This window comes from Carcharodon carcharias, chromosome 9 (genome assembly GCF_017639515.1).
Source record: "Carcharodon carcharias isolate sCarCar2 chromosome 9, sCarCar2.pri, whole genome shotgun sequence".
Taxonomy (NCBI): domain Eukaryota; kingdom Metazoa; phylum Chordata; class Chondrichthyes; order Lamniformes; family Lamnidae; genus Carcharodon; species Carcharodon carcharias.
The window spans coordinates 37627725-37648022 of NC_054475.1; the positions used below are offsets into that span (position 1 = coordinate 37627725).

General features: G+C 42.2%; 1 protein-coding gene across 2 annotated transcripts in view; it reads right to left on the minus strand.

Moving 5' to 3' along the window:
• LOC121281732 (leucine-rich repeat-containing G-protein coupled receptor 6) overlaps positions 1 to 20298 on the minus strand; it is a 265429-nt gene that overhangs the window by 39348 nt on the left and 205783 nt on the right. For both annotated transcript variants that reach the window (XM_041194643.1, XM_041194644.1), the window contains one exon: positions 13057 to 13128. In XM_041194643.1, coding sequence (XP_041050577.1) covers positions 13057 to 13128 — 72 coding nt within the window. The remainder of the gene's footprint in view (positions 1 to 13056; positions 13129 to 20298) is intronic.

A 20298-nucleotide genomic window follows, 5' to 3' on the forward strand; every position in this document is an offset into this window, starting at 1 on the left:
CTAAACTTCCCAACCATTTTCGGCTGCCACCATTTGGTTTAGGGCCTACACAGGGGTGGTCCCGACCTCATTCAAATTGTGGTCCAATGACAAAGATAGGGTCCCAGCGTAATTTTCAGGTAGCTAAGGGCAAGAGCATATGCCGCGCATACTCACCCCATTGATACCACGAGCAGATTGGTCTACCCAGAGAAAAGGACGTTTTGTTTTAAGAGCAATGCTCCTCCAACTGCACAAAAATCTTGACACTTGCTGTCAGCACTCCCTGTTCTCCCCTGCGTGAAAGCCTGATCTCACCCTCCCTTAAATCCTTTCTTCTGATTCAGCCCTGTTTGACACATGACAGATTTTGCCTCACTCTCCCCAAAAATTCATACAAGGATTCTTTTTTCCAAGTCCACTGTGCATTTAAAACAAGGCACAACCATTAAAATGACTGAGGCTATCAACACACCTACACAATCACACCACCCACCAATACCCAGTTAAAATTGACATGGAACCTTAGCATCTGTATGCCTTAAAACAATTCAACAGCTGCTAAGAATTAGGATTATTATTAATATTGTCTTTTAATATTATTTTTTCATTTTCACAATTTTCTCCTCCTGGTACATGAACCCACAGCCCTCTAATACTTCAACTAAGGTAGTCAGGTAAGAGCCTGGATAATAAACTGTTGCAGGAAGTTTGGCTGAAGGGGAAATATCATAGTTCAGTATGATTTTCTTGTTACACAATGTCTATACAGATGCACTTTCCAGAATGAGTTATTGGATAGCAATGAGAAGGCAGAAATCTTGCCTGACTTTTTTTTTCTTTTCCTTCTCATGGACATGATAAAAGATTCAGCAATATGTGCTCTGTGAGTATATCCACACAATTTTGATAAGATGCCTCGCTGAAGTGAGTGAGCAACCGCAGGGTTGTCTTTCACAGATGCTAAATTCAACTCTTTCTCCCCATGCCATTTCCCACAGTGGCCTTGTTCTTTCACTGGCACTACACAATTTGCTGAATACAAGAATTCTTTTGACTATTCAGCAGTCATAAGTTGGAAATGAGTTATTCTGAAGGAAAGGGAGACCAGTGCAACTGCATGTGAAAGATTTTGTACTCATTTTCTCTCATCCTGGGATTTGTACATCTAGATCCACACACATTGCCCTGAAAGAGTCAGTTGACACCTGCTGTACCATTTCATTACCACTTAAAGTCTGAGTCAACTTGGCTCCTCAAAAAATTTCTACCCCATGTCTGTGAAGATGGTCATAGCATTACACCTCTAAACCATTGAGCCCTTCCAAATTATTGGAGCACCTTGATAATCCCTTGACCCCATTAAAGGAAGCCATTGTGGAAATAATTAGAATGAAGTGCACCAAAGAGTGGGTGTAATGGCAAAATTGGAGGCCGTCACAGAACTGTTGGTTAGTACCCTCATGGACTATGCTCTTTTCAAGCAATGGAACACAAATGAATCATGGTGACTTCAGTCATGTCACTATATATACTTGGTAATATAACTGAGACAATAGTCTGCTTCTAAGACTCAACATTCTGACATTTACAAGGCAGGATGAAATACTTAATACTGTGCCCCATAAACACCAAATCTCATAGTACTCTGTAAAACAATCACTAATTCAGCCTAGTGTGACCACAGTGACACACTGCGCGTGTTGAGTCAGATGAAGAAGCACAAAGTATGGAAATGCAGGGATTAGAAAGAGTAAGTAGCATTGGCTGTCAATGATTAGAAACCTGCAAAGCAAATGTTTACCCTAGATCCTAGTCTTGCTGCATTTGGAGATCTAGACCAAAAAAGGCCTGCTTATAAACAGGAAATGTTTTCTGATCAAGATTAAAACTTTGGGTTGAATTTAATGCCACAATGGTGACACCATCCACTGGCCTCAGAACCACCGGTAACCCCACTGCAGCCATTTCTGGGAGCCCTGATGGGATTAGAATCCAGTCAATCACTTACCTGCCTGCCCCTGGGGTTCCCAGGGCTTTCAGGACAAGGATCCTGCCAATCAGATGGTCAGCAGTTCTTCAGACCCAGCAGCACCACTAGGAATGGTGACCACTTCTGGGACTTTAGGAGGGCTGGGGCGAGGAGCAACCATGGATGCTCTGGAACCCAGGTAAGTGGCTTTGTTGGAGCCAGTCAGATAGGCAGCCACGAGGTAGCCGGGGGTAGGGGGGGTGTGGGGTGGGGGGCAGATCAGTGTGGAGGGCATGGAAGTCCTCCCATGGGGAAGGCCCTTGCCGCTAACAGGGCCTTCTGTTCAGGCACCCTGTGTCCAACAGAAGGGACTCTCCTCCAGCCCACTGGCAGGCTGCAACTGGGATGAAGCCTTTAAGTGGCACTTAATTGACCACTTCAGAGCCTAGGGGCAGGAAGGCTGAAATTGAATTTCCCTGTCTCTGAGTTAATTGGGGGAGTTAGGATGGCATTAGGCTCTCTACCCCATGCCTTTGCATCCAAATAAATGGCCTTCCACCACCTTTCAGCCTGTTTCCAGGGGTCATGGAGGCATTAAACTCCAACCATTGTCTCAGGGCAAAACACAGTGCAAGGACTCGGGAGCAGTGTGGAAAGATTATCTAATATAATCTAAACAGTCATAGAAGAAAATGCTTGTATGGCACAAGTGGCACCAGAACTTTGATGCAGTGGGAACAACTCTGATTAGTGCTTAACCTACAACTGTAAAACCATCATGCAAAATGCTTTCTCATCATGCTCAGAGAAAAAATCTCTAGGCAACACTGAGGCAAGATTCACTCACTTCAGGGATATCTACTCTCCTACCCTTAAATGAGGGCACTCACAAAGTATTCTCAAGCAAGGATACATATTTCAAGAATTATACAGTTGGTTTTCCTCAAATCATCATCGATCCCTTCCCAAGGATTTTTGAACTACTAGAAAGCCGTTAGGAAGTGGCAGCGGCACAGCAGCTACCAATATGGCTGCCTTCTAGGCTGGCTGCTTTATGCCCACAACATACAGTAGTGCCATGGCACCAGAATACCAGCAGGTTTGGACAAATACCATGAAATCAACCTATTAATTTTATTAGCAAATGAAAGTAGCAGTAGTGAGATGGAATTAGATGTGACATGCAAAGTGACATAAAGGGAAAGTGCCGTTATACAACAGGCTGGGCATGGAAAGATGAACTATACTGCACACTGTTCTTAGATTGGACCAGGCGTCTAAAGTGTTGTTTAGGAGCTCAACTGCACATTTCAACATCTTTGTTGTAGCAAGGACCACATGTATCTCAGCCACTGTCAGAACATATCAATAAATCAAACTGCACATGAAGTCAAACAAGATAACTCGCTGCCAACATGTATTTGGAAACTTTAAACTAAAAGGTAAAGAGTTAGCTCATTATTAATGGGGGTCTGGCTGCAGTTATGCTGCCATTACTATGTAACATAATTGCTTTTGGCTGCACATTGATACAAAAATGGGAGCATAACTTGGGAGTCAAATCACACTCTGAAGCTGATAGAATCCTCACAAAAATCATCTGATACTATTTCATACTAAGTGCTACCACAAGATCAGTATAGTCACGTTTAAAAAGTAGATCAATAGTGGACTTCTTGGAAACATATCAAAATTGGAAACACTTTAAAAAAAGTAACATGTAACTTAACAAGATTTAACTCCAAAGTTGCCATAAAGTACAGCTCTGCAAATGCAGCCAAGTACATATACATTATCCTTATTTGTTGCTGAGTGTGTTGTGTTCCATATCAGGGTATCCTAATGGTTTAACTCAGTTTTGTTAGGAGCATATTGTACTCAAAATAGCAGTTTTGTCTCCTAGCTTTACTACAACAGATTAATATCTGTATAATAAAAGCAGCTTTTCATAGGTTTGAGTTTTTGATGACAGAATCATTATTTAGTAGCTGGAGGACCACGCATAGAGGAACTCTTGTAATCCTCCTCACTAAATTTCATGATGACCAAAACCCTTAATAACTAAAGGGCTTTCAATCTTTTTAAGACACTAATGCCTCCCTTGCAGTCATGACAGTCTATTCTTTATTTTTCATTCTAGATCAATCATTATTTAATGCTCCTAGAGGATCTCTCCTTACTCCTATTAACAAATTGTAATCAAGTGTTCTGTGAAATGTTGTCAGTTGCTTTTAATTGCAAATGATGATTCTGAATTTTTGTGCCAGAACCCTAATTTCTCCTCAACAAAAAAGAATAGGCTTGCTTCATACAGAGCTGCTTATATCTTTGTTTTAGGTTAGTAATAAAACAGGCTGTAGCCCCTTTATTTCTGTCAGGACAAACATTCAATACATACATAAATAATTCACCTACCCAGCCAATCACTAAGTGTTTAGAGTAACAAATATATCTGAAATTTTAATATTCATCTTTTATTCTCCTACAAGTAATTTTCCACATTTTTGGACTATATATCTTATCGTAATTGTTGGCACGTCGACAGCTGAACCACATCCATATATTTACATACCCTTGATCAACATGAAAAAATCGCAAGGCATTAAAAATAAAGTAATTTATTGTCTGCTTTTTTGTTGTTGACATTATGGTGCTAAAAGCTGTGCCAGATTTAGGACATAAAATCAATTGACTCTTTTTCGTAGATTTAACTTTGGATTTAGAAAGGCAACTGCAAAAGATCTAAACTCACATGGGGATTCTGGTAAAAGCATCGTTAGGAACCTGACATGTTTTAAGGTCTGTAAACCATCAAGTAAATACTTGATTTATTTACTATAGGAAAAACAGGCTTAGATCACTGAATGAGAAAGCAGCTTGCTTTGACAAAAAGATACTGGGTTGAATTTTGCCATCAGCGAGCAGGGGGCAGGGCCCGCTTGCCAATGCGTAAAATGATGCGGGATGACGTCAGGCAGAACCCCCGACGTCATCCCGCCCCATTTAAATTTGCAGGAAGGCGGGGGCACAGCAAAATCAGCTGTGGGCCCGCCGACCTGTCAATGGCCAAATAATTAAAGGACCTGCCTGTCCAACCAAGAGCCCCGGCGGCAAATAGAGAAAACATGAAACCTCCTCCACTGGCGGGATGAGGTTTCATGAAGGGTTCTAAAATGTTTAATAAAGTTTTACTGTAATTTATGAACATGTCCCATCTCATGTGACATTGTCACATGAGGGGGTCATGTTAGGGAATTTTTTTATTTCTATTTTTATTCTTTTTAAAAGTGTAAGTGATCTCCTTGAGGCTGCACTTAGCCTCAGGGAGACGTGCGCTCTTTTGTGCGCATGTGCGAAAGAGCGCACTCTTACTTTTGGGGAATCCCCCCCACCTACACAGGAAGCACATAGCGCTTCCCACTGGATATCACACTAGACATGCCTTAATTGGCCCGCCCACGTAAAATGGCGGCAGGGCGCGCTTCTCCAGTGGGGATTGGCTCCCCGCCCACCGGAGATTGGGTCGAGGCCGCCCACCCAGCAGGCAGAAAATTCTGCCCACTGACTTACTAAGAATGCAAAATTGGTTTCTTGAATAAAAGGGTAATTGCCTGACTGCACTCCCAACAAGAAAGCTTGTCTTCCAGAAGTTGATACTGGAAATCTGAGTTTAGACTTGATTTTTCCATCATTAAATTTAAATTGGGGTTGGGGGGATGGTGGAGTGCAGTGTCACATCAGCGCCCATCACCGTTGGAGGTCTGCCTAACTGGTAGAGTCTCAGAATGTAAGTTATAAAAGGAGGAGGTAATTAGTGAAGGTGTTCTTAGAGTGGGGTTCGCCCATGCCACCGGGCCTGATCAGGAGGGCCCTCCCACCCAAGCCCACAGGGAGGCTCCCAGCTTTTACTGGTCAGGCTCTCCATGTGGTGTATGGCCCCCACACTACTGGTAGGATATCGGAGCAGCAGGATGAGACCCTCAAGGAGATATTAATTGGCCACTTAAGGGTCTCGATTGCCTCTGGTTTCCCTGCCTCTGACTTAAATTGATGGTAAATTTAAGGAACTCCATCTCCAGCCATCCCTCCTGATTCTACATGTGCCCCTGCATCCCACATCTTGCGGGTGGTGGGGGAGGTAAGAGCGGGGGAAATTAAATGACTCTCATTGTATGCGACCTTTGTCACCCAATCTCAAGAAGGTAAATGGACACATCAGGAACATTTCAGAGAAAATGATCAGGATGATTCCAGGCATCAATTGATTTATTTATGAAGAAAGGCTCAAGCAACCCAACTTCTCTATGGTGGAAAAAAAAAGGTTGAGGGGAGATCTGTGTGATACAGATCTTCAAAATAACAAAAGGCACCAATTTAATTGGGTCAATGAGCAAAATGTTGAAAGAGTACCAGAGCAAAGTTTACAAGATCTCTGCAAGGATGGAGGTGAGACTTTCTTGCCCCGCACACCAGAGTGGACACGTGGAACAGACTCCTGGGAAGGATAGTTGTTTCCACATCAAGGAGAAAAGAGAATTATGTGGCAAAATGAGCAGTTCCTGAGGGTAGAACTTAGATAATTGGATATATTGCTTCAAAATGAAGAGCACTAGGACAAAGAGGCCTGAAACAAAATACCACAGGATGAAGGCTGGGTCAGAGGTGATTGTAGAGACAGACCAGGGTAAGGCCATAGAAGGATTTGTGATTGAATACAATGATTTTCAATTCAGTGCCTTAGGAGATGGGACACCAGTAGAGGTCAGCAAGGACAAGTAATTTGGACTTAAATAGAAATACATAGAAGTTACAAAATAGAAACAGGCCATTTGGCCCAATCAGTTTTTGTCGGTGTTTACCCTCCATGTGAGCAAACAGTTCTAATCACATTTACCCACCCTGTTCCCATATCTCTTTAACCCGTTTTCCTTTGTCCACCTATCTAATCTAATCTTGAATGTTTGACATAGTTTCTGCCTTAACAACTAACCCTAGGAATGAATTCCACAGCTATAGAAGGACATGCAATGGAGAAGGATTTTATTGCAGGACAAGTTGCAAATTTTTGGATGGTCTGAGGTTTTTGGAGAGGAACTCAGAAGGTTGGGGAGTAAGCAGCGTTGTGGAGGTAGAAGCATACAGCTTTACTGATATATAATGTTATGGAGGTTTGCTGATGTCAAATATTAAATTTCAATTTCATCTGCTGGACTCACATATGGAACTTTTCTGAAAAAGGCAGTTTCGACTGTTAAAACAAAGACCCTGACTTAATATGGCTGCCACAGGTCAACTGACATTTGGGACTGCAAGTTGCCAAGCTTCTGGAAGCTTCTAAAAGATGGTTTATAATGAACATGCCTAGACCACATCCATGTGGAAGCTTGCACCTGCTTTTGTCAAGAATTAGCCCCAAACAGCAAGGACAATAAAGGACTCAGGCTTTCTGCTCCCGGACTGTTAGGTAACAAAGGATAGCTAATGAAACTGATTATGCACAAGGGAAGTGCCAAGGACCCTTACGGTATATCGATGGCTTTGAGCATGGAAGGTGGAAACTCCTTTGTTAACATGAATAGACTATCGATTGTCTTCCATAGCATATCATCAGATATGTCATCACATAACCAGAACTCTGACTTTTGGAAGTTTTTTTTTAATGACAAAACCCTGCTGCTTTGGGGAGTCTGGAGTAGGAGCATCTGAAGGCAGCAAAAAAGCTGCTTGCCTCTCTCTGTCAACTAAAGTGAACCTTGCCTGCTTATATCGTACTGTGGACAGCAGACAGAGAAATTCTAAAGAAGATTTCAAATTCTAAAGCAGTGTTCCCAGCACAAGAAAAAACAAGGACTACAGCTTCAAGAACTTCCTCAGCCATGAATAATAGCAAAGGACTCAATCAGTGAACTCTTTACCTCTTTGCCTTTTATCATTCAATCTAAGTTTGACCAAAAGTTAACCTCCTCTACTTTTTAACATGTATTTTTATTTGCTTGTGTGTCTGTGTGTTGTGATGGTTGGGACATGTGTGTTTACCTTTTTTGGTGTTTTAATGTATTTACCTGGGTGTATTTTTAGCACAAGAAAATCTAATCCCTTGCTTGTTTAAACTTAAGAAAGCCTGTCAGAGTGAGTTTTTTTTTTGCAATCAGCACATAAATAATTAAGTGCATACACTGAATTGGCACATTCATCTTAATGGCCAGGAGTTTCCTGTTGGCGAGGGGGAGACGGGGCCCGCTCGCCGATGGTAAAATGACGTGCGGAGGCATCGGGCAGAACCCCTGACATCACGGCGCCCCATTTAAATTTTCAGGTAGGCGGGGGCTCAGCAAAATCAGTTGTGCATCCACTGACCTGTCAATGGCCAACTGAGTCCATTGACAGGGTCATTTAAGTAATTAATGGACCTGCCTGTCGAACCTTAAGGTTGGCGGGCAGGCCAGGAGCCCTGGCGGCCATTAGAAAAAGCACGAAACCTCATCCACAGGTAGGATAACATTTCATGTAGGATTTTAAAAATTTAATTAAAGTGTTTTAAAAATTTATGGACATGCCCCAACTCATGTGACAGTGTCACATGAGGGGACATGTCGGGGATTTTTTTTTTTTCTATTTTTCAAGTTTTTTATTGTACAGCTGATCCCCCTAAGGCAGCAGTTTGTCTCCAGGGAGATGAGTGCGCTATTTTGTACACGTGCGTGAAAGATTTTAGGGATTCCCCCCGCCCGCACAGGGAGAGCATAGCGCTTCCGTGCGGACGTCACGCTGGGCGGGCCTTAATTGGCCAGCCCACATAAAATGGCGGCGCACCCCCTGATTGGAGGCATGCCTCCGCATGCCCGCTCTTCAACTTCGCCCCCAACCGTGGGAAAATCCTGGCCTATAAGTTAGAAAGGAAAATTGCTACGATCAACTGAGGAGTGGGAACAAAGGGGCAGTGCTTGCACCCATCCTCACTTGGTCGTAACAATAGGAGTCCCAAAGAAGAAGCGGAAATGTCTTCCGGGGCTCAGGTTAGCCTGGGGATTTTGGGTAGTCTTAGCTTAATGAGAGGGGGAGGAATGTGGAGGGATTGGCATAGAGAGGGAGGGGAAAGGGACAAAGGGGAGGTACCATCTTGGAGAGGTGCCCCTGATGAGCACAGAAGACTTGGTCCCACAGGAGGTAGCCTTCTTCCTGCCTAACAGATCTCGGGTTGTCAAAGCAGCCAGGCTGCTTGCCTTGCTTCCACATTCTCCTGCAGACTGAAAATTGCAGCGCCAACAGAAAGGGACCCTCAAGAGACAGTTAACTGTCCAATTAAGGTCCTCAGTAGGCCTAATGGCAGGTGGGCTGTCTGACGCCTTACCAACCGCACCTCCCGACTCCAATAATAAGGGCAAACAAGTCAGGAATGGGCGGGCTGGCCACCCGCTTTATTTTATGTGTCCCCTCCACCCCCCACCTTCTCATTTGCTAGTGGGGGCCTTAAAATTCACCTGCTAGTCATTGTACCCAAGAGCTCCAAGTTGTCATGTAGTGTGATCAATGGCCTTCGTATTTTGGGTAGTCTGCAGTCCAGTGCAATTGGACAGTCCTGTCACATTGTTGCTGATGTTCAATAGAAAATGAAATGAAAAAGTGTTGGCTGAGCAGAGCAATGCATCAGTTATGCAGAGAAAATGCCCGAGGTCGCTTGGAATGAGGTTGAGGCATTAAGATTGAGGACAGCAGTGATCTTGACCCACATCTGCCATCCAGACTCTCTGACATGCCCTCTTGTATGATGCAATAAGCAAGTCCACAGCTGACAATTTTGTGATACTTGATTTTCAGGCTCTTGCTTGGCAGGCCAGGCATTTCTGGCCTAAGGAATGGCCATTGTAACTTAAGTGTTTGTTGTTCAAATTCATGCTGAACTTTGAAAGCCTTTGAATCTAAACATGCAAGATGACATATGAATAATAATTTTCTCCCAGCAATGCCCTTTGACCCAAATAAACAAACACTTAGAAGGTCAATTTGAAAAGAAAAAGCAATTTGCTTTGTGGTTTAATGGTAGCACAATATCCTATTTTCTAAAATAAAACAAACCTCCCTCTTCATTTTTAGCTCATTGGAAGAGAACAGAAAGATTGGTGCTTGTCAGTCTCCATTTGAACAGATAATTAAACCAAAGAAACTAAATAATTTAAAAGACAGTAGCTGAGATCAAAGAAAAGTTGACTGTTCTTTACAAGTGTTAACATTTTGCAATGGCATTCAGTTCTGGCTGGAAGTGTATGTATCTGTGCATTAGAGCTGTCTCATTCAAGAAGAGATTCACTTTACTGGGCTTTTTATGACCACATTTCCATTTATAATAAAACATTTTAAAGTGTATTCCTCAATGCTGCCAAAACTGTAAAACCACAAATTTCTCCCAATTTGCTGTTAATATACCCTTCACTATATTCTGTCACAACTTCCTCTCTCTAATTCTAATTGCAATCTCTGCCGTTACTGGCATTAGGAAAAAAAAACTGAGAAGACATTAATCAGCAATGTTTATTTGAAGGAACTGACAGAGAAATTGCTCAAGCTTTCTCTCTTACTGTCAGCCTTTGATCAAACTAACTGCAGACCTGCTTATGAAGTTTTCCATTGTCATTGAATGGCAAACTTATGCATAGTGTTATCTTTGCAGTCATGACTTTCCTTTATGAAATTTAGCTTGTCAAAAAGAAATAGTTCTGATTTTTTTCAGCAATCCCTGCACTGGAATGGGTAGGCCTGGGGTCTAGCTGAAATTGAACATTATATCCATCAAATTTCTGAGCTACTGAATCCCTTGGCAGCTTGCGGCAGAAGAGCATCTGACCTTTGAGGTGCTACAACACTAATGGTGAACCACAGATAGATTTTTGGAGATGTGGGTAGCTACCCAGAGAAGGGGATAGCCAGGAGCACAAGCTGAAGCAGTGATCTGGAATTGGGTCAAAACAGCGATTGGACAGAGTGGAGAGAGAGGCAATGAGGAGGGATGTCCAGGTGGTGATTAGGAGGACGATAGGCAGTAAATGATGGCCTTGTCAGCAAAACGCACATCTTATGAACGAATGAATGAATCAAAAACTTAATGACATCAGACAGAGGAGACTCTTAAGCAATTAGTCTGGGTTGGATTTTTACCTGGACTCCAAGGATGAAAGATAAATATCTAACCAACTGTGCTGAGTTTCCTTCTTTGAAGGAATTAATCAACACAACATTAATTGATTTTTGATGCAAATCAATTCCACTTTTCTATTTTATTGTGCGAAAGGGAAATTTCTTGTTTTTAACTTCAGCCATATTTGAGGTTACTTCCTCATTCAAAGTTCAAACTAAATAAACATTATTTGTGTCTTTCGGTATATTAAAGATATGGATCATGTCCTTTCATAGTCTTCACCAATGAAAACACATACAATTTTGTGAGTACCTATTCATAACTTAGCATCTGTTCAGAACCTAATTCAATGCATCAATGTCTCTTTGAAGTGAAGGTGCCCAAAATACACAATGTTCCAATCAAAAGTGCTCGACATGCATCCCAGATCTCAATTAGCCCTATTGATAATAGCTTCATAATGACTACGTACTTATATATTTCATCTACTGATGTACACTACAGTAAATCTTCTACAAAAGAATCCATTTTCTATTTCTCAGTCCTTCATGTAGTTCAGATCCTTTTGAATGTATCAATAAATCTGTTAACACCTGGCTACATAACTTGGTGCCATCAAAAAATGTAATAATGGCACTGAAAGTACAAACATTCATATCATTTATGGATAATGTAAACTGTAGGGAACAAATCCTACATGGTCCGGTTAGACATTACAGTCAATTCATTTGTCATCACCTTCTGCTTACTATTATAAAGACAATTTTCAAGCTAGACAGCTAATTTTCATTACTTTCATGAATGTCAAATGTCTTTCACATGTGGAACTTTATCAAGAGTCTTCCTAAAATCCAAGTACAAATTATTATCTCTTGGATAGCCCAATGAAGCTACCTTCTCAAACAATTTTAGTAAGGTCATGAGGAATTATCATTAAAAATGCTGACTATCCCCTATAACCTCTGTGCTCTTTAAACAATGGTAGAAATTTCTAAAGCATCTTTTTGTCTATTTTATTTTTTTATAAAGATCTATTTATTTAGTTAAAATTTAAAGTTATATTTATGCTGATTGAACAATTGAGAAGCTAGCACTATTCCCTCTACATAGACGCTACTAGAATTGAAAGAGCATAACCATTATCAAAATAAGTTAAAATATTTTTTTCTTTCATTTCTGTTGAATAACTAAGAAGAATATCTGCCCTTCTGCTATTCCTGACCTAAATTACCATTGCATTGTGAAGCAGTTTACAATGATGCATATTAGCATTTCAAATGTTCCTTCTGGAAACTTCCACTTATTCTTTAGATCTACAAAGCAATAGCCAATTGGCCAAATCACATAGAATAAAATTAAAATATAATAGAGGGGAAAAACTAAAATTATAGCATATTTTGTAAAATCATCCTCTAAGGATGAGCATACAAATCTAATTTGAAACCTGAGCATCACCATGGAAACAGAAAGCTTCCAGTTAGGAAATGTGCATTCCTAGTAGCCCTCAAAAACTTCATAAAATGGCCCTCCTGATTGGTCAAAAATGTCAGAGGGAGATTTATAACCCAGAATATAGAGTGAATGCTACGCCTTTTTAGGTGAAATACATGCAGTAATATCATTGCACTGGGGCTAACCTTGTCTTTTTAAAGCTCCTGTGAGTGCATTTACAATAGGATGATGGCCTGACAAAGACCAATCAGATTAAAGGGCAAGCTTAAAGAAGGTTGTTGTGCTTAGCAAAATTCATAAAACAATCACACATTCAGTTTCAATCACTGGAAATGGACCAGTCCTTCCTAGTGTGATGGTAAAACTCCGCAGCTGTCTTTCATTGTCAGATGCTGTTTTAAAGGTTGCCACTACTTCAGTTTTCTTTCACCCAGCAGCCCTCAGACTAAGTTATGGCTGGTATAAGCTTTAACCTTATTAATCAGGCCTAATTATCAGCAGCAGCTACAAGGTTACTTACAGTGTTTCCAAGCTGTGGAGTCCATCAAAGCAATTCCTTCCAAGAGACTGAATATTGTTGTTGTGGAGATGCCTGTAGATGACATTTGTATCTCATTTAGGAAAAGGCTATTCAGGGGATAAACTGAAGAGTTCAACTATAGCATGTTAAACATCCAGCACAATCAAAAACAAACTATAATACTTCAATTAAAAAAGCAAAAGTTAAGAAAACATAAGAACATAGGAAAAGATTTCTTAACAAGTACTGCCTCGTGCAATGACAAAGGGATTAGACAAAGACTTTATTAAGATTTAATGTAGGAGCTTGAGAAAGGAATAAAACAGATATCATGAAAACTATACACTGGAATGCACACATGGTACCTTTCCCCTGAAATTTTGGATTAAAAATGAATGTAACTTTTCAAGTGAGTATTGGCCTACATGGAGTGTAGTCAAGGAAGTCCTGTTGCTGGCTTTTGATTAAAATCTGGTATTTTGCCAGCATCTTTCTGAAACTTCCATTTAATTGTAGTCAGACATAAAATTCTCTTAAGATCACGCTCCAAAATTAAGCCAATTAATGACGAGTTCCATTTTGGTAACTCAAAGCAGCAGATCGTGAAAGAAATGCCATTTAAATTATTAATGATTAAGCCTGTACCTCACTAAGTCCTATAGTGACATTGTTCAAAGCAGATGAGTTTTACGTGGAGAGCAGGAAGGCATCGTGAAAGCAATTTGCTTTAGGCTAGAGCAACACCTATACTCATTTCATCTTGCCCACCTTGTCCCAACTCCTCTCCCTCAAACCTCTGCCATCACTCCAGCGGAAGGAAACTAGTTGGAGTGTAAGTGAGTCTAGCTGAAGGAGAAATCAAGGAAGAATTGGATTTACAAACAATTACAACCTAATATTAATTTATGGTAAATGTTGCAAGATTGAAGCTAACCTATGGTGGTTCCAAATAGAGTGCTTTATGTTGTATAGGCTGAACAATTATCTATATCAGTGCACATCTGTGTGCATAGTGACAGCTATGTGAGAGCTGGGAAACAGTGACTGAATTATCAAACTGTATTGTTGCCAATGACATATTGTACTTATATATTTAAAATGCTTTAAAAATATATGGCTTTTGTGATGAGTTAAAGAGCCAAATAGTTAAATGAGTAAGGCATTAGCATAACAGGTTAGAATGCTAAGCCAATGAAGCTGTTATTCACTGTTACACCTACATGAAGCTACCTATAACAAAATTAAATTCATTACTTTATTGCATATTTAGCATTGCAGGATGGAACATTTCCTTTACCAACTTTTGCATTTACCATTTCCCACCCCAATTTGTGACTTAGGCTGCCAGTTCAGTGACACTACAGTAATGCCATATTTTGGAGAAAAAAAATCGTGTTACGGGACTTAGAACTTGGTTGAAATTACCTAAACCCATGTCGGCAAAATCATGGAAGGGGAAACTTTCTGACCATTAATTTGCAATCTTACTTTTTATTGCTAAGTTAACTAAAGGTCATTGATGTGCTGGGGAACCGTTACATTCATGCACAAGCAGATTGACAGGAGCACTATGAGCTCTTGTAAACTTAGGCCAGAATTTTACGTCCCGCGGGTGGGCACACCGCTGACCTGAACAGGTGTAAAATCGCGGGAGATGATATCAGGCAAGCGTCCCGACATCATTGCGCACTCGCATGATATTTCATTCGGCGGGCATATGTAAAGGTCGGAAGAGCACTTGCTGACAATTGAGCAGCAATTAAGCTCATTAATGGCCCAATTGTAAACGATTTTTCGTGGCCTGTCCAACTCTAGGTTGACAGCCAGCCCATTGGCCAGGCGGGCTTTACATTTTTGATTAAATCTCACCCAAGGACAGGATGATATCTCTGTTAAGATTTAAAATAAAAAGAAATACCTGGGGGCTGTTTTTTTTTAAAGAGGTCTGCTTTAAGATGCTCAATTGTGCTGCAGGGACATTTTTTGCAGCATTTTTGGGCTTTTTTTTATTATTTGGAGGTCTGCAGCTCCCTGAGGCAACTGTCTGCCTTCAGGGAGCTCAGTGGAAGTGCTTGCCAGCACCTGTGGTAACGTTAGCGCCCGCCCTCTTCCCCCCCCCACTGGCAGTGTTGAACTTTTCTCCGGGCGCGTTTCACGCTGGCTGCCCGTTAATTGGTCAGCCAGTGTGAAATTGCAGTCGGAGGCCAATCATGGTCGGGGGATGGTTTCCCGTGCGTGCCCGACGAACGCAAAATTCAGGCCTTAAAATATATATATAAAAAAATGCGTGGACAGAGTTGTCTAAGATCACATCAGACCTGCACAAATCTCAATTTAATTCTGTCACACCATGTGACTCACATCAGCAAAACATTAATGATAAAGTTTTATTTCTTTTGAAACTTTTGCAGATGGACGTGGTTTTGGTTCACACTAAACCGTCAATGGCCTTTGATAGATGGGCTTGTGCACAGGAGGCTGCATGCCAACAGCACATTAAAAGGCCTGGCAACAATTTCACAGTAATTAAGAAACCTTAAAGAAAACCTACTTTTCTTCTTAATACAATACTTTTGCAACACTTCAGCAAACCAGCGCAGTCAAATACCTATTAGCTCCAGTGAATGTTACTCCTGAGTTAGAGAATTGGAATTACGCCAGGCTGCTTCTTGTATATTTTGCATATAAACTATCTTTTGAACAATTGAGTTGTTAAAAATAACACCTTTGATTTACCCTTTTTCATCTGCTTGCATTAAAGATCCCAAGAGACCTTCTCTTCACTTCATCATTTGAAATCATTTATTATTCTGGAAAATTTGCTGCTTCTTTATAGTGGGACTGAGACAGAAAGAAAGGAATGTGCTTGCCTTAGATCAGTTGCAACATTTTCACCACTGAGTCAGAAGGTCATACTTTCAAGTCCCTTGCAGAGGCTTGAGCATATAATTTAGGCTGACAGGCCAGTGCAGTATTGAAGGGATACCACACTGTTGAAGGTGCCATCTTCTGGGTGAGACATTCAAACAAGGCCTTGTCTCCAGTAGACATAAAATAACCTGCGGCACTATTCAAAGAAGGGGAAGGGGCTTCTCCCTGATGTTCTAGCCAATGGCCAGGATGTTCCATGCCCGCTGACATCAGGCATGCTCGACGGCATGAGCGGACAATTTGGTGAGAAGGTCAAAAATCGGATTCATGACAGTGTGAAATCAGTTTGCGATCGTCCGCTGTGCCTGCCATAGGCAGGCTCCATTCCCTGCCATTGGACACCGGGAGCCTCATTGTAATACATCTGCATATCATTATAAAGCCAGCCTGCAGGACTGATCCTCCCACGCTGGATCATCCGCCTACATCGGCGGGAAAACATGCCAACGTGTTTCACAAGAGCATGTGTAAGACTTGCCTGGTGTTTTGCTGGGTTGCCAATTTTTCCACCCCACAGGTCTCATTGGCCACAACATGTACTAGAAAATCAGGCAGGCTGGAGCACATGCCTGTAAAGGATCCTGATCGATTTTGCTACATTAATTTTATTGCATGGAAATCAGGCTAGTTCCTTTACAACTGTGTGCTCTGACCTAACTGATTTTTTGGGACATTCACTGTGCCTGAGCAACCCCATGCATTCTGGTATAGACCTGGAAAATCTCTTCCTCTACCAGTCAAGGCAGCGTGGTGGTGGAATGCACCAAATCTTTTGGTAGTGCCGGTGGTCTGATTTGTCTGCTTGGGTCTGTGTCTAAACTCTGCCAGTGTAACAAAAATAGTCTCTAATTCCTGCCACTGAGCAATAGGCCAGGATTTTCTGTGCCCGCCGGTGTTGGGCATGTTTGGTGCCATGGGTAGACAATATGGCGTGACCAGTTTCAGAACAGCATGCAACCAGTTTGCTCAGCCCACCAATTGCAGGCCGCATTTCCTCATTGTAATACATCTGCATATCATTATTAGGCCAGCCTGCCTGAATCGCCCCGCCCCGCTGGATTGTTCACCCACGTCAATGGGAAAACACGCTGACGTGTTTCACAACTGCCCAAAAGCGACATGCGCCTGGCGGGCTGCACTTCACTCGGGACGTCAAGGTTTGTTTGCCTACCTTGCTTTGTCAGCACTTGCAGTCAGCGCCAGGCTGCACAGACACCACATCACTTTTAGGGGTCTCACGGGTAGGTCTCTACATACCAGATCAGCCATATGCGGGTGGCTTTTCAATGGCTGCAAGGCCAAGGTCTTGCTTGGGGAAGGGGGAGAAGTGGCCTCAGGCAAGGGTAGAGGCTGCAGGACGAGGGTTGTACTGGGGAAGGAGGGTATCTCAGGGTATGTGTGGGGGCACATGTTGATCTGTGCAAGTGGCCTCAAATGGGGAGGGTTGAGGAGGCAGCCTCCAGAGAAGATGAGGCCAGATAAACATGTAAGGGTATGTGTGTGTGAGAATGGGTGGTGATGTCCCTTGAGCTGGCGGTAAGTGAGATGCCAGCGTATGTGGGATGGGCTTGAGTTTGGGAGCTTAGAGTGATAAGATGGTTGCCATACCAATGGCTGCATGGGTGAGATCGTTCATTCCCTATCTTCATTGGATGGCTAACCTCTTCTATGCAACATCGGCACTGACCACCACTGCCATCGCCTACCAAGCCGGACTGGTAATGTAACTGCCCTTCCTGCGGCCAGAACAGGAGTTGAGGATATCACAACGGGCTTCCGCGGCATCTGAAAGGCACTTGAGGGCTGCAGTCTTCTTGCTTTTTGGGGCCATGTCTTCTTTGTTGCAGTCCTGGGTTGGAAGCGCTGAGCATGGCTGTACTTTAAATGTGGTGCCTGGCTTGATGAAGTGGCGAGGTGATGGCGTGACAGGCGAATGAGATCCGATTGCCATGGAAACAGTCTGTTTCCTGGGAATGCATAAGTAATACGGTGGGTTTGGGACGATACGGCGTGAAAACCCGCCATTGCAGCTGATGGGTAAAACATCATCTTACCTGCCCGCTACCGCACTTAGTGCAATTCTAGGATGATTCCACCCAATGTTTATCTCTCAATCAACATCATTAAAAAAGAAGCAATTAGATAATGACCATAGACATTGCCATTTGCAAATTGGTTGACACATTTCCCTGCCTGAAAATAATGATGCATTTCTGAAGTATTTCATTGGCTGTGAAACTCTTTGGAATGTCCTGATGTCAAAAAAGATACAATATAATGAAACACAGGCTGAGATGTAAGGAAAACCTGGGGTGGGGGAGGAGGAAGACTTCGGGAGAGGACCTAAGTATGCAGTAAAGGAGGAACACCCCACTTTCCCACCTATAGCCCGAGTAGTGAGATTTGGTGGGCTTCAAAATTGATTCTGTAAAATTGTGGTGGGGTCAAGGGCAGGTGGGCAGGTGCCATGAAGGGTGCCCATATCATTACACACCCCTCACACACCTGCCAACCCTCACCTAGGGAGCATAAAATTCTGCCCATAGGGAAACATGGTAGTCAATTTGCACTAAGTAATGTCCCACAAACAACAATGGAATTAATGACCAGGTAATCTGTTTCAGTAGTGTAGTTTGAGGGATAAATGTTAGCCAGAACACCAACTGAATCCTTGCTCTTCTTCAAATATTGTCATGGGATCTTTCATATCCTCCTCAACATTTCATCTATCAGTGCAGTGCTCCCTCAGTGTCACGTTGAAATGTTACCCTAGATTATGAACTCGATTCGTGGGGCCAGGTTTTCCGGTGCGCACTTTTGCACCTCCCAAAATGCACACTTGACCCATGTGTGATTTTTCCTGGGATTTTTGTCTTTTCACACAGGGAATGGGCTCAGAGCATTTTGTGAGCCATGATGGAGTTCGTGAGGAGTGTGAGTGTGGAGGCAGGCCGATAAGAAGGCCCAATTTGGTTCTCCAACATAGCAGCCCAGCTCCTAACATCATTTAAAGGCCCCCAAACTCCCTCATCCACTCACCCATAACCCATGGCCCCTCAGGTTGCCAATGCCACTCATGCCACCCCAGATTTCCCATGCCATCTCCATGTCCCCTCATCCCACTATCCACTCCCATGCCATCCCATGGCTCCTCACCCACAATGCCCATGCCATCCAATGTCCCCTCAGATCTCCCATGCCATCTCCATGTCCCCTTCCTGCCTTCATGTGTCCTCCATAGTCACTCACCTAGTATGCACCATGTACTGTCCTCAGGAGCCATGCAATAAAAATTGGAATTACCTTAAAACTATTGGAAATAAAACTAAACTTCTAATAAAATCCTGAATTTAAACACACTATCATCAATACTTTAAAAGAAAACTACTCCAATGCAGATAAAATTGTAATCCTTTATATGTCTATTAGGTTTGTAAACAAAGAAGAAACCATGTCAAAGACATCTTCTGTTATTATAGCCTCTTAAAAGTTTCAATTGTTCTTGGATCAATAGATCACCTGCTCAGCTGAAGCTTTTGAAACCCATCCAAGCATTCATAATGGTTAGCTGTCATAACAAAATAAATTATTAATTTTATTTTAAAAATGGACAAGATGTTATCCTGACTAACCAATATGCATACTAGAGGAATTCCTAACCTTCAGAAACCAGCAGCAGCCTTGTTATCTTTAAAGAGGTGCTAATGCCCTCTGTGACTGTAAACAATCAAGTTCCAAAGAAATACACCAACCACCTTTGCATTTCTAAGGCAGAGCTCTGAATGATGCAGAATGTATGTCTGCAAAGGACCAAAGGGACCTTGACTCCTCTATTAAACACCTCAATACTCCAGAGCTGGGAAAATACATCCTTTGCCCAACACCCAGGAGAAGAAGTGGGAGGTATGTCACATGATCTCTGCCAAGCTTCTAGAATCTGTAGTATTGCCATGTGGAACTGAAACCAGGCAATCTACCATTTTATCATCCAAAAGGTAGCAGCAGAAAGAGCTCTATCCAAGTAAAGTGCCTGGCCCTCATCTACACTGTGAATTACTGCAACATTGTAGCTTCTGTATCTGTGCCTTCAAGATTAACTCATCTCTGCGTGCTTTCTCCCATCGGGGAAGTCCTCACTTCTGGAAAGTTGGATCACAGTGCAACAGTTTCAGCTTGCTGACACCTGAAGGAATATGCCACTGGACTTTTGATTCTGGACTCATGTGAAACCATAAGTCTTATTTTTACCGTGGTCTTGCTCTGTACCCCTTTCTTTCCTTAATCCCTCTTTTATTGCAAGAGTCCAAAAAG